The sequence below is a fragment of the Podarcis raffonei genome, chromosome 10, assembly GCF_027172205.1.
Source record: "Podarcis raffonei isolate rPodRaf1 chromosome 10, rPodRaf1.pri, whole genome shotgun sequence".
In the NCBI taxonomy this organism is placed as follows: Eukaryota; Metazoa; Chordata; class Lepidosauria; order Squamata; family Lacertidae; genus Podarcis; species Podarcis raffonei.
In genome coordinates, this window is record NC_070611.1 from 19,686,939 (window position 1) to 19,701,340 (window position 14,402).

The 14,402-nt window shown below is 44.7% G+C and overlaps 1 protein-coding gene across 1 annotated transcript in view; it reads left to right on the top strand.

The window, feature by feature from the left end:
- The first annotated feature begins 218 nt into the window (after window positions 1-218).
- The window catches only part of LOC128422339 (V-type proton ATPase subunit S1-like), a 46,295-nt gene continuing 32,111 nt past the window's right edge, over window positions 219-14,402 (top strand). Inside the window, exons 1-3 of the mRNA XM_053406225.1 lie at window positions 219-1,278; window positions 12,195-12,324; window positions 12,436-12,504. Coding sequence (XP_053262200.1) covers window positions 1,166-1,278; window positions 12,195-12,324; window positions 12,436-12,504 — 312 coding nt within the window. The 5' untranslated portion in view covers window positions 219-1,165. The remainder of the gene's footprint in view (window positions 1,279-12,194; window positions 12,325-12,435; window positions 12,505-14,402) is intronic.

The following is a 14,402-nucleotide window of genomic DNA, read 5'->3' on the forward strand; positions in this document are numbered from 1 at the left end:
AGGAAATAAAAGGCACTTGGGCAAAAATTGCGAATATATGAAATGAATTTGGTATGTTGTCTTTGTCCTGTAACTACAAACTACAAGGGAAAGGGGGATTATCCTGAGGCACAGAATTTTGGAAAACTCCTGCTGTTGAACTGTATTGTTGTACATAGGCTATTGTGGGACATAGGAAGAGCTTTATTAGATAGGACTTTCGGATGGTGACCCAAAATTAAGGTTACCATTAAGGTTATGGATAATTAAGGTTATCCATAAAGGTTGCCTTTATGGATGTTCTGGTACCCATACAGACATGAGATAAGAACTGGCTTCACCCTCCTTCACAAACAATAGGTTACTTAAATCAGTTCTATGTCTTCAGCTGATAAGAGCTTGCATTATTGTCTTCTCATCGCCGCCCACAAGGACGGGTGTTGGTGTACAAATATATGCCGTAGTTTCAACTTGCCAACATCCAAAATGTGTGATATGAGCTTTTGGAGGATGTGTGGAGGAGAACAAAAGTGAAAGATACAAGAATAAACTAGAAATGAGTTGAGTTTAATTTCTGGAACCAAAAAGGACGTCCCCGTTTTCGTTGGAGAAATGTTGGAGGGTATGGAATAGGGCGTCCCTATTTTCGGATAAATGTTGGGGCGGGGGTGTACTTCAAGTAAGAAAACGATTGCTCAGCTGAGCAATTTGTGACTGTGAATGTTAAAAATCCAGCAATGGAGAATTTCTGTGGTGTCCCCCTTTCCCTTGATGGCCCTAAGCACGTGCTTATTTTTCTCAGTCGTTAATCCAGCCTTGCCAGTGGCTCCCAGCAAACTCTGCTTAAGTTATAGCTGTGGGAAATTCAGACGAGGTAAGCATGAGCTTACTAACTCAAAGCAAACTAGTAACTGCTCCTCCAAAAAATGTATGTGAAGCCAGATAGACTAATGCTTTTCCTTGACGTCAAAGTGATCTGAAAGTTCACACCCATGTTAGACCTGGTTTGCTTTCTCTTGTTATCATAAAACAATTCCACCTTTGTTGGCTCAAAACAGTCCTGCTGGAAGCCAGAAGCTTCAGTACCCAGCCGTGTCAAAATCTCTCTTCCTTCCTTCCCCACCTTCTCTGACTGGCTATAGTTTCCTGTTCGAGCGGCAAGCCACATGCAAACCCTGCTGGCATCATGGCAAGATGCAGCGCTGTTTCGTGGATACAACTCATCTGCTTCTCCAGCGTGCTTTGCAAAGGAGTTGTGTCCTTGGATCATGTACCAATGCTGCTCTGGTCGACACACAGGTGAGACTTTCTGATTAGCCTCAGTACAGTCCATTTTAGAACACTGCTCCTTACCTTTAAAAAAGGCCTAAAACTAAGAGGTGAGAAATTGTGGTCCTCTAGATGTTGCTGGATTCAAACCCTGCAGCAGCCTCAGCTGGCATGCCCAATGGTCACAGGTGGTAGGGTAGGACTAGCATCATGTAGAGCAGGGGTAGGCAACCTAAGGCCTGGGGGCCGGATGCGGCCCATTCGCCTTCTCAATCTGGCCCGCAGATGGTCCAGGAATCAGCGTGTTTTTACATGAGTAGAATGTGTGCTTTTATTTAAAATGCATCTCTGGGTTATTTGTGGTGCATAGGTATTAGTTCACCCCCCAAAAAAAATAGTCTGGCCCCCCACAAGGTCTGAGGGACAGTGGACCGGCCCCCTGCTGAAAAAGGTTGCTGACCCCTGATGTAGAAGACCATAGGTTCCTTACCCCTAGCCTAAACTGTTTTAAGGCCAGGATACTTGGTCTTAAATCCCTTCCTCTGTGCTTCTGCCTACCTTGACCATTCAGATCCTTAGCACTGTTTCATGTCAAAGGTTTGGCTGGTAGGTATGCAGGAGAGGGGCTCTGCAATGGCATGCAGTCTCTAAGGCTATGCTGAGGGGGAATCTGTTTGTCCCCCTTGTGCCTTATGGCCTTGTTCTAAGGCATTTCTATTATGGCATGTTTGATTCTTGAGCCCTGATAATTTAGTATCTGTTTTGGCCAGATGGCTGTCCCGCCCCCACCTCCATAATGATGTTTGTGTGTGTGTGTTGATTTTAATTTGGCACTACTATTCAGTCACTATATGCACTGGTAAGGCATCAGGTTGGGTAGATATACAGTGGTACCTCGGGTTAAGAACTTAATTAGTTCCGGAGGGCCGTTCTTAACCTGAAACTGTTCTTAACCTGAGGTACCACTTTAGCTAATGGGGCCTCCCGCTGCCACCACACGATTTCTGTTCTTATCCTGAAGCAAAGTTCTTAACCCGAGGTACTATTTCTGGGTTAGCAGAGTCTGTAACCTGAAGCGTCTATAACCCGAGGTACCACTATATGTATATATTGCCTTGGACCCCATTTGTGAGCCAAGTCCAGGAAATGGGCTGAGCTGTAGGATGTCCATATTTTCATCGGAGAAATGCAACGGAACTGGAAGAATTGAACATGTGATTCCCTGGAGATTCTCCATTCTTGCAGTTCTGAAATGAAAGGGACAGTTCCTTTCAATGTGGGCAAAAGGGGTTCTGGATGCCTGCCAGAGCTCTGAGGCCTGTAAGAAATAACTAGATGGGGACAAAATGCCATGAGGAAAGGGGTGTATTCCTTCTTCTTTCTGCCTCTGAAGAAGGACGCTTCTCCTCTGTGGAGAGATCAAGCACAGTGTGTGCTTGCAGGAGGATATGTTTTCTGGAAGAAAGCTAATCAATGCTTCCTCAAGATTTGTGTGGTGAGGGGCTTGGGTCTGGCACCTTCCATGGGATCCCCTAAACCTGGAACACAGAGGCAACATAGTTTTATTAAGCTGTATTGACTTGCCTTCTGTGGCACGTTTGGCTGTTAACGAGAATCACATCTTCTTAGATAATTTTCTGCAAAATGGAAATATTAACAACTGTTTAGGGCAATGTGCCCTCTGCTGGTTTGGGGGCCCTGGAAAATGGCTTACTTTGCTACCTGATTGAGCCAGCCCAGAGCTTGTGTGTGTGTGTGAGAGAGAGGGGGGGGGTCTAAGTGCATTTTTTTTAAAAAAAACCAAAGTTCTGTAATTTTGAAAACAAATTGTCAGTTGGGAAAAACAATAATGTATTCTGAAATAACACTGTTTATTAAAAATGAAAATGCTTTCAAGTCCCCTTCGCCCTTTATCCTTATCTGATAATGGCTGCACCTGTTATCACCACAAACAGGTGAAACAGGAGCTCTTCTCTGTAGAAATAAGATGACCTAGAATTAGAAAACTTCAGTTCATGCAGGTAATAAAGCCAGGCTTCTCCCTGAAGAACAGCCAGAAACTTGCTCCGTGCAGTTTCTTTCTCCCCGATTCCATATTAAAGCCGGTTTATGTTTGTAGTGTGATGCAATCAGGAATCCGTGAACTTTGAATTTCAAGAATCCAACAGCCTGACCTAGGAGACGTTTGACAACAGGAAGGGGGAGGGTGAAGAAGGGTGTGGTTGTCCTTGAAGTATCTCCTCTATTATGGTGTCAAGAAGCTCTGCTGAGATAGGAAATGACTGCTGTGGTTTGAACTGTGATTGTGGGTTGCACAACCATTTCGTGCATAGTTTCGATGTGCCCATAAAGCAGGTCTGGACATAGGATGTCCGTATGTCATATTTCTACTTGAAGACATTATTCAGAAGTGGCCTGTGGTCCTCCAGATTCTTTCGGACTCCAGTTCTCAATATCCCTGGCCACCATGAAACATCTGGAGATCCACATGTTCCTCATCCCTGCTCTGTTTGAAAGGCCATTCAGTCCTAAATCTGGTTCCCTAGTTGGTCAGGGAGCAGACTGGGACAGAGAAATCTTTTTGGGTCAAGCAAGGGAAAATCAACAGTTGAAGACCTGCCAAATTCATGTATCTTTCCTTTCTTCTCCTTCCAATACAGTTTGTTTTTTTAAAAAATGCTTTCCAATGCTACCAATGGAAGGGGATATCATTATGCCAGCTCCCCAGCTGTTTGGGGAATGTGGCAGGGAAATTAAATAATCCACACCAATCCCTCCCTCAGAGCACACACACACCTTTGCTGTTGGTGCACTAGCAGCAGAGTGGCAATAGCTGTAGTCCTTTTCACGCTACCTGGGCAGAGGGATTCTCCCTCTACTGCCATGGCCACAGAGATCCACAGCATGCCATGGCCCCTGAGGGACCACACAGTTGCACCCTTAATTCCTTTTTTGCAAGTACCTTTCAAAACCAGCAGAGAGCATGCACCACCTGAAAAGAGGGAGAAGAGGGAATGCCTTTATTATTATCTTACATGGTGAAACAAACCTGGTCTGCCATCTAACACAACAATGCACGCATCTCCAGAGGCAAATGTGTGCAAATTCAGTCAAGCTAAAACTCATACAGTTCATTGACTAAGGTACCCCCCCACCCCAGTTAGATAGCAGCTCTAAGAAATGCTCACTACCACCTCTTGCTCAACGTAGAAAAGGTCAGTTTGTTTATTTCTAAAAAATGCTAGTTTGCTAGCAGGGGTGGAGGAAGGGGGGGTGAGGTGGGTATGGCCCACCACGGGTGTCACCACTGAGGGGGGTGACAAAATGATGGGTGGCACTCATCGCGGGGCCTGCAGCATGCCCGAGCCACGTGTCTCTCCTGGAATAGATGCGGTGGCTTGCACGTGCGCAGGCTCCACGCTGCCCAAGCAGTCCGCCCGCTGCCTCTCCCCCTGTCACGGTCCAGTTTACGTGCAGTCAAAATCCTGGTAGAGGACATCAGGACTGGGGGCAAGACAGTAGGAGCAGGAACAGGAGTCAGGAAGCCAAGGGTCCGAGAGCCAGAAGCCAAGAAGCCAAGGGTCCAAGGATCAGGAAGCAGGGAGTCAAGAAGCCAAACGTGGCAAGGCAGGAAGCGTGTTGCTGTGTCAAAGAGCCAAAGGGAAATGCTGACCTTATATTCCTTCCCGGCTCTTGCCACCAGGTGCTATGAGTTACCAATCGGCCTCACCTGTGCGGCCGCGCCTTGCCTCTTGAGAACAAACTTAGGAAAGCCCCAGTCCTGCAAAGTCCTACCAGTCACGGGGCCTGGCTTCTGCACACACTCCTGACACCCCCAGCCCTATGGATTGCTCACCCCACCCCTGGGTGCGCCGCCCCAGGTGCCCGAGCAGCTTCCTCCACCGCTGTTTGCTAGCCATAGAGTAAAGGTAAAGGGACCCCTGACCATTAGGCCCAGTCGTGACCGATTCTGGAGTTGCGGTGCTCATCTCACTTTATTGGCCGAGGGAGCCAGTGTACAGCTTCCGGGTCATGTGGCCAGCATGACTAAGCCGCTTCTGGTGACCCAGAGCAGTGCACAGAAATGCCGTTTACCTTCCCGCCGGAGCGGTACCTATTTATCTACCTGCACTTCGACGTGCTTTCAAACTGCTAGGTTGGCAGGAGCAGGGACCGAGCAACGGGAGCTCACCCTGTCTTTGGGATTCGAACCACCGACCTTCTGATCCTAGGCTCTGTGGTTTAACCCACAGTGCCACCCGCGTCCCTCAGCCATAGAGTAGGTAGGAGCAATTGTAGGAGCAATTGTAAAGAAGGCCACATGCCTTGTTCTTTTGAAATATCCATAGCGTTCAATCAGAGGAAACCTTTGACAGTTTGTATAGTGACGGCCTGCTTTTGTGCCAAGATTGGGAGTGAAAGAAGCTCCTAAATGATTTCCTCCGATTTGACAGTGCCACTCTGACCAATATTTCCCCCTTCCTGCTTAAAAGAGAGATGCGGTCTGTTTTATTTGGCATATGGAATGATCTGGTGAATACCAACAAGGTGAGCTATCTGACTGCATGGGCAAGAGATTTTTCTTTGAGGAATCAGACGTGCTAAATTTGAAGATGACATTTCATATCAGACCATTGTTGGGTTGCCACTCCAAATAAAATTCCCTCGGCTAGAAGTGAATTGGGCTGTCACAGTCATATCACTCAGCGAGATGCTTCGGTACCTGTTTGAAATTCCACTAAAGCAGCCACTGGTTTTAATTATGTAGCTCCAACTGCCGCCGTCGGCAACCAGAGCATCTTCCGTCGGTTTCTAGCAGCCGAATGCAGATCCTGAAATTGTTTTAATTGGGGCATCTGTTTACATGAGACCGAGCAGGAGAGGAGTCTTCTTGTTTGTTGGCCTTCTCCTGGTTGAAAACCATACCAAAAATGGCCAAAACTCAACAAATCTGCCACTGTTTGGGCTGATAGATAACTTGTGGACTTGCAAGCTCTAAATGTTTGGTTGGCAAATTGTTCACCGGAAGTGACTATGGACAGTTGCAGAGTGGGATAGTGATGGTCCTTACCTTTCAGCAGTTTTCTAGATGCCAAGAATAGTATTCCTTCTCCTTTTCTCTCATCTAAAGCAGGTCTGCAACCACATAGATCAGCTTTCCTCATCCTGGTGCTCTCCATGTGGCTCTGCCTACAACTCCCATCAACCCCAGCCAGTGAAGCTATGCTCTCAATAGCCTCACCATCGTATTCCCATGCTGGCAGTGGCTCATGGGCATTGTAGTCCACAGCATCTGTCAGGGGTGGACTTTTGTAATCTTTCATAATAGGGAGCCATGCAAGACAAAAACCTGGCGCCCACAAATGGATCTTCTCAATTTTGCATCTTCTCAATTTTGCATCTTCTCGGCTTGGCACCCTGTGGGGGGAGATCACCTGCACCACCCAAAATCTAGAGGGCACCAAGTTGAGAAAGGTTGACCTGGAAATAACAACATGGGGGGGAGGAGGTTGGTAGAAGATTGGCTTCCACCATTCGTCTCGAAAATGCAAAACAGTTCTGAAAGAAAAACAGTTGTTCTAAGAGAAGGATTCTAAATAGGCCATGAACCCATGAGAAGTAAAATGAGCTGCATTTTAACAATGAATCCTAGTTTTCCAAAAGTTTTCTGTGCTCATATCCCTTCAAATGTAATGTCATTTATTATTTTTGTTACATCTAATTAATTCTGATTCATGTTTCACATATTATTTTTAAATTAATAGCAGATTTTTTTAATTAAATAAAAAACCCTTGGAAAAATCCATCTGTGAGTATTTATTTCACACAAACTTGTGCTATTTTCACACATTATTTAAAACAAAATAGATGGGTGTTTGTTCTCTACAGAATCATTTTGGATGGTGTTTATTTATTTCTCTGCTCTGATGTGAACCATGTAGATAATTTAACAAAGCCAAAAATGCTACCGTGGACCCAAAACACCAATGAGCCCTCAGAGATTCTACTAATTAAATTAAAGGAAGAACTTACATCGATTTAGAGAGCTTATCAGATTTATAAAGCCACTTATAGAACCTGTAAAATATAATTATATTATTCTAAATTATATATTTGTAAGACATGCAGATAAACATAATCCCATGTAACCACATATAATTAGCTCCTTCAACCTGAAATCTTATACACATTTAGGAGTAGGGATGGCTGAACTAATTTCAGTTTGCCTCAGCTTTCTTTTCATTTGTTCGTTCTTCAGTGCTGTTTGCCACATTTTTACATCTGTTTATTTTATTTTATTTTTAAAAAGAAACCACACATTTTCATGCACATTTCTCCCATTAAACATGACTCTATTTGCAATTTCCCTATATCTACAGATTTTTCAAGCGTTTCCCCTCAATATGATGCATTTTATTTGCTTTCTTTTTGGAGAAAGTGTGAATTACTGGTAGATAGGATGTCACAAAGCAAGCTTGCCAGTACACACAGTTCAAAACTAGCGCTGACTCTTTATTAGCGAAAAATGATTGCCACACACTTGGCCGAGTGTCAGGCCTAAGAAGCACAGCACCTCATGCCGTGTAGGTCCTACGCCATGAAATCAGTTGCCAAGATTAAAGGTCCCTGCCTCTCCACAGCCATCTATGTCTCCTCCTTTCTTTACAAGCAGTCAGAGAGTTCACCTGCATGCCTGTCTTTGCTCCTCGCATTTCATGCCTCTTCTGGTTCTGGGAGTCAGGCAAGGAGGGGAGCTTGTCACAGTGGGGTGCGGGGAGACACCCGTGACTCTTCACCAGCCTGACTCCTCTCTGCTTCTTAACCTCCCTCCTTCCACTCGCCTGCTTCAGCTTCTGCCTCTCATTCTTGACTTCTCTCTGCCACAGGCTCTCCCAGCTCACTAAGCCCTGTTACCCCTTCAGCTTCCAACACCTCCTCTTCCTAGTCTTCTCCCTCTTTGACCACTCTTGTGCTGAATTCTTCCAGGAACAATGCATGGAGAATCAATTCTTCTTTCTTCTTTCTTTAAAGTACTGAGTCAGTTTCCTAGGTGTGACAATTTCCACCAAAGATCCAAAGGGCGACCTACAACAGAACTGCATTGACACGATATATTGAAGGAAGTCTATCATACAGTCCATTTTTGAGTGAAGGCCATGGCTCCTTCTTCCTCTAGCCCCGGAAAACAGCAAACTATTAAAATCCAAAGGCTTTATGTGAGCAAGCACAGATGTGAAAGCTGAATAGATTGTAAAGAGGATTATTTCCAAAATGAGCCCAAGTGTACTGACATTCAGTGGTGTCTGTGAATAACAGGAAGAGGACTTTCTGGGTCCCATGCTTCTGTATGTTTCTTCTTCTTCTTCTTCTTCTTCTTCTTCTTCTTCTTCTTCTTCTTCTTCTTCTTCTTCTTCTTCTGTGACAACTCGTAGCCACGTAAGATTTCTTCCATGAACACGGTTTTAACAGTGAGTCTATAAGTGAATGTGGAGGCCAATTTTGGATCCACACATCCTTCCACAGTGGGGACATTGGTTTCCGGGCGCGATCTGATCACGGTGAGGGTTTGCCAAACGTGCCTTCCTCTTAGCACATTTCTCCCTTTTGTCCTCAGTTTGAGCGTCTTCAAAGCCCATGACACCTTTGGTAAAGGCTGTTCTCTAATTGCAGCACTCGCAGGCCGGTGTTTCCCAGTTGTTGGTGTTTATACTACATTTTTTAAGATTTCCCTTGAGAGAGTTTTTAAACCTCTTTTGTTGACCACCAGCATTACACTTTCCATTTTTAAGTTCGGAATAGAGTAGTTGTTTTGGAAGACGATAATCAGGTATCCGCACAACATGACCAGTCCAACGAAGTTGATGTTGAAGAATCATTGCTTTGACACTGGTGATCTTTGCTTCTTCCAGTACACTGGCATTTGTTCTCCTGTCTTCCTAAGTGATGTGGAAATTTTTTCGGAGATACTGTTGATGGAATCTTTCAAGGAGTTGGAGATGGCATTTATAAGTGGTCCATGTTTCACTTTGTGTGTGCCATGCTTCTATATGCAGAGGAGACCAGACTGTGTTATAACTGTAATGGGTTGAGAGAGAAAGTTTGACTCTTTCGCCCCTGTTGCAGCCCCCCCCCCCAATTGTGTGCACACCCCCCCCAAAGCTGCTATTTTAGTTGGGGGTGGAGCCTTCACTGGCACCATGCAATAGTTTAAGAACCCAAAGTCAGCATCTGGCTGCTTAGTAAATGGTGAGATCAGGAGGGCTTGGCAGATTGTACTAGCTGAAAAATTAACATCATTTGGTAGATTTGCTTCAAAGATCAAGAGATTAACCTAGCCTTTGTCAACCTGGTATCGTCCACATGCTTTGGACTACAATTCCCATCAGCTCTTGCCACCACCTGCTGGCTGAGGTCGACAGGAATCTCATCCAGAGGGTGGCAACACAAGAACAGACCTTTTCTGCAGTGGCTCCCTGTCTGTGGAATGCTCTCCCCAGGGAGATTTGCCAGGCACCAGGCAAAAACATTCCTTTTTAACCAGGCCTTTGTTTGATTAACATCCTATACCCTTTTAAAATGTGTGTGTGTGTGTGTTTTATTGGGTTGTTGTTTTTTTGATTATGTATTTTGTGGTTTCATATTCTGATTTTATCCTGTGAACCGCCCTGACACCTTTGGGTATAGGGCGGTATACAAATTTAATAAATCACCATCATCATAGAGATTCCTTGCATTTTCCTCTGTCACCAGTCGCTTAACTATCTGAAGCTGCCTCAAGAGTGCAATGAAGGAATGTTTTCCTTCATCCTCGAAATGATGGATCAGGAAGAACACACAATAGCTATGTGCTAGCGAAGCCCTGGTGTATTTTCTCCTTACTCTCCTGTGCACTGGCTGGGGGGGTCATCCTTATGCAAATAAAGTTAATATATGGTTTGTACATTGATTAAGCAAAATGTGCTGTGCAATACCAGTTGCATAATGTTCAACAGTTCCTTGCGTTAAGAACAGAGAGCAAACAATTCAGAATTCTAATGGCTTTCACTGGTGAGATTTTACAGGTTTATTTATATCTTCTGCTCTGAACACTGTGATAGTAGATGTTTCTTTGTCTGCAAGTTCTAGACATAGCTCTGAAGTAATTTCTAATCTCATGGGCTATGTATATGCCTCTTTAATGTCACCTTCAAGACACAAATGAATTTGCAGCCGGTAAACGGAACATGTTTTAAAATGCTTATGGAAGCAGCTCATGGGAAAACAGCTTCATATTGTGTTACGTAACTCCCCTTGCACCCTCACATTAAATGGCTGGAAATCATTTCACCAACAGAATCAAAAGAAGATTTACAACATTATATGCATTCATGTTTTTTTTTAATATTAGTTTTTCAAATATATAAATAGTGCTCAGCTTATGCATTTGTTTTCATGGATCCCACCACAAAACTAGCCTACTTTAAAGTTGCACGATGTGTGTGAGAGAGGGAGAGACATTCCTGAGCAGAGATGGAGACATGGATTGTGTGGTTGTGCACAAGTGATGAGAAATAGGGACATGTATGTGTGTCTGCAGTCTCTGTGTGTATGGTGAGTGCATGTGTGTGCTCTCTGTGTGTGCAGGAGAGTGTGTGGAAATAATAATAATAATAATAATAATAATAATAATAATAATAATAATAATAATTTATTTATATCCCGCCCATCTGGGTTATGCTGGGTGCTCCTGAGAATTGTGGGAAATTTAACATGGTAGGTGGTTTTCTGCATTCAGTTGATGCTCTATTTGGAAAGCAACAACCTTGTGAACTGCCCTGAGATCTGTGGCTGTAGGCATACATCATCATCATCATTATTATTAAATATAAGAATAATAATTTATTATTTATACCCCACCCATCTGGCTGGGTTTCCCTGAGTGGCTCCCAACAGAATATTAAAAACATGATAAAACATCAAACATTAAAAACTTCCTGAAACAGGGCTGCCTTCAGAAGTCAGATAGTTGTTTATTTCCTTGACATCTGATGGGAGGGCATTCCTCAGGATGGGCACCACTACCGAGAAGGCCCTCTGCCTGGTTCCTTGTGACCTCACTTCTCGCAGGGAGGGAACTGCCAGAAGGCCCTCGGAGCTGGACCTCAGTGTCCGAGCTGAACAATGGCGGTGGAGACGCTCCTTCAGGTATACTGGATCGAGGCTGATTAGGGCTTTAAAGATCAGCACCAACACTTTGAATTGTGCTTGGAAATGTACTGGGAGCCAATGTAGGTCTTTCAGGACCGGTGTTATGTGGTCTCGGTGGCCACTCCCAGTCATCAGTCTAGCTGCCGCATTCTGGATTAATTGTAGTTTCTGGGTCACCTTCAAAGGTAGCCCCACATAGAGTGCATTGCAGTAGTCCAAGATGGTTGGCCATCTTGTATATTTTCTTTGGTACCAGGAAATGCTCCCTGTTGTTAATAGGTGACAACAGCATCAGTATTTTGTAATTGTGAAGGCCCGCAGGACATAGTACTGACTTCCCATGGTAGTGGAGCTGGGGCAAGCACCAATGACTCTCATTTGGTGCAATGCTCTACCCCTGTGACAGACATTGTGTACTAGGCCACACACCTCACGGTGGCCATTTTGTGACTGGGACCCTTGGCACCGGTCTCATTTTTTAAGTCTCTATAGCTCACAGTGATAAACATCATCTCTAAACTGTTGTAAATAATATTTTTATTGTGTAGAATTCAGTAGAGAAGCGGAAGGGGCAGCGGTAAGAAAGCCATTTTCTAATTTATCAACATGCAAGCATCTGCACCTCTCTTTCTTTTACGAAAAGGAATACATACACACGCACTTCACAAACATCACACACACGTACAAGCTGCTGTGCGAAATTTTCGATCCTGTTAAAATAAAAGTAAACAGCCCTTTGAAAAATTAATTTCTTTCAGATCCTTCCAAGACTTGGCAACCACTTTACATGAAGGGCACGTTATCTCAAAGCAGGAGCTGCATGCATTGCTGAAGCAAGCTCTGGCTTCTCCAGACCCCAGAAACGTCGCCTTGTTTCTTCAAGATGCGGTAGGTGTCTGCAATTTGTCTTGTCTCATAGCCGAGGAGTGCAGCTTGTGTCTAATGAGCCGAGATGTCCCCCCCAATGACCTATGCTATCTTTTTGTTTTTGTTTTTCAGCTTAGTGTGGATGACTTCACACGTTACGCCAGCTCCTCTGGAAATGAGACACCGTTTCGCAATGTTCAGGCAAGCATAACTATCTCATATGGCGTCTCCCAGCAGTTTTCAAAAGCAAAACAAAATGATGCCTGAAAGGAATGACAGAGACATTGCAATTCTGGTAACAGGCTGAAGGCTCTTTCCAGCTAGAGAAAGCAATAGTCATAAAATAAACTTAAGCACCTGCAATTTTCAGGAAAGTGTTTGAAGTTACCAAAGACTTGCTGTTTCTTCTGTGCATGGATCTTTGGCAATGTGGGAGTTTCTCAGCTTCTGAGGGGTGGTTCAGTTAAGGAGATTCTGTCAGGTTCAGAGGAATATTTTGTGAACTAAATTATAGGTGATAACCTATGGTCGTATTCAACTTAATTTTACTCACGGTAGACCCATTGAAATGAATGAATTTACTCTGAGCTGAATACCTACGTTTCCACTGGAGTTAAATGAATGATTGGTAGAAGAATTCTCATTCCAGCAATAGGGCATATGTTAAAAAAACAAACAAACCTGGATGATAAGCAATCTAAATGCTTTAAGGAACGTAGTGATGCTAATTATCCATTGATTTGATGATGCTCACATAGTCATTACCTGAGAGGAAACAGATGGCTCTTTGATCTCCTTTTAACAAAAAGTACTAATGAGTCTGTGTTTTGGAAAATGAACAATGTACTGTAACTAAAATACTTATAATCAGGAATGGGGAACCCCAAGCCACGGCCAGATTTCTTAGGGATGTATGGATCAGCTCCTGGCCATCAGTTGTACAGTGGGGAGCAGATTAGAAGGGAAAGGACTTTGCTGTTGTAGAATCATAGGATTGTAGAGTTAAATGGGACCACAATGCCCTGCAATGCAAGAACCTTTCACCCAACATGGGGATTGAACGCATGGCTGTGAGATTAAGAGTCTCATGCTCTACCAAGTGAGCTATCCAGCAATTGTGGCTTCTTCCTCTGTAAGAAGATCAGCTGCGATAAATGTCTCAGAGGTCTTGTGTTCCTTGTAAATGTGGAAAAAGTAGTCTGTGCACTTTGCAAGTGCATGCAATTTTGGGGATGCAATTGCATCTTGAAGCATGAGGCTTTAAATACAGTAAAATAAGACCGGGTCCAGAGAGATGTGGAGATCTGTGTTATCACCTGAACCGCAGGTCACTTCACTGCCTGACGACTAATAATCATCGTGAGAGAATTGCGTGGCGAGTACTCGCCTCCCCCCTTGGAAAATAAAGACACAAGACACAACATTTAAGGTTAATGGGCGAAAAAAGGCCACAACTTTATTGATTGCAGGAATTGAGCGGTATTGGCTTAGGGATTGGTCCTATCGACTAACCGGCTTCAGCCAGATTGCTTGAAGACCGGCAAGGGTTAACCGCCAGCAGGGTGAGTCCTGCTGATGTACATCAACTAGGAGCTCCCCCGGGGTCACCGCTCGGGGGCGTGCCTTAGGCCCACACCTCCATAGGCTTCGGACAGGGCAACGCCCCCCGGAATCCTTTACCGGACTACCCTTCGATTTGGGGGAAGGTGATGGCGCTTCCGCCCCCCCTCTCATCTGCATAACAATACCCTTACCAATGCCTAACCTCCAATGCCGAGGAAGTTGTAATGATTTGCTACGAGGTAGGCGAAAAACCAAATGGCTGGTGCCAATTTGCCAAGTGGAAAAAATTCCTACCAGGCCCCTTGATGGCGACCAACCGAGGTCCATAGCAAGGTCAGAGAGCCAAAGCTAAGGGCGGGCAGGGTGGGAAACTGGAGGAGCTGGAGCGAAGAAGAGAGGGAAATCCTTGGCCGCGCTGACCCTAAATAGCCCGGGCCGATTGGCTGGCCAGGGAGATGACGTGTCGGAGGTTTCCCCCAGTCTCGCAGGGGCTGTGGGGAGGGCATGTAGCCCGCAACCCCACCTCCTCTCCAGCT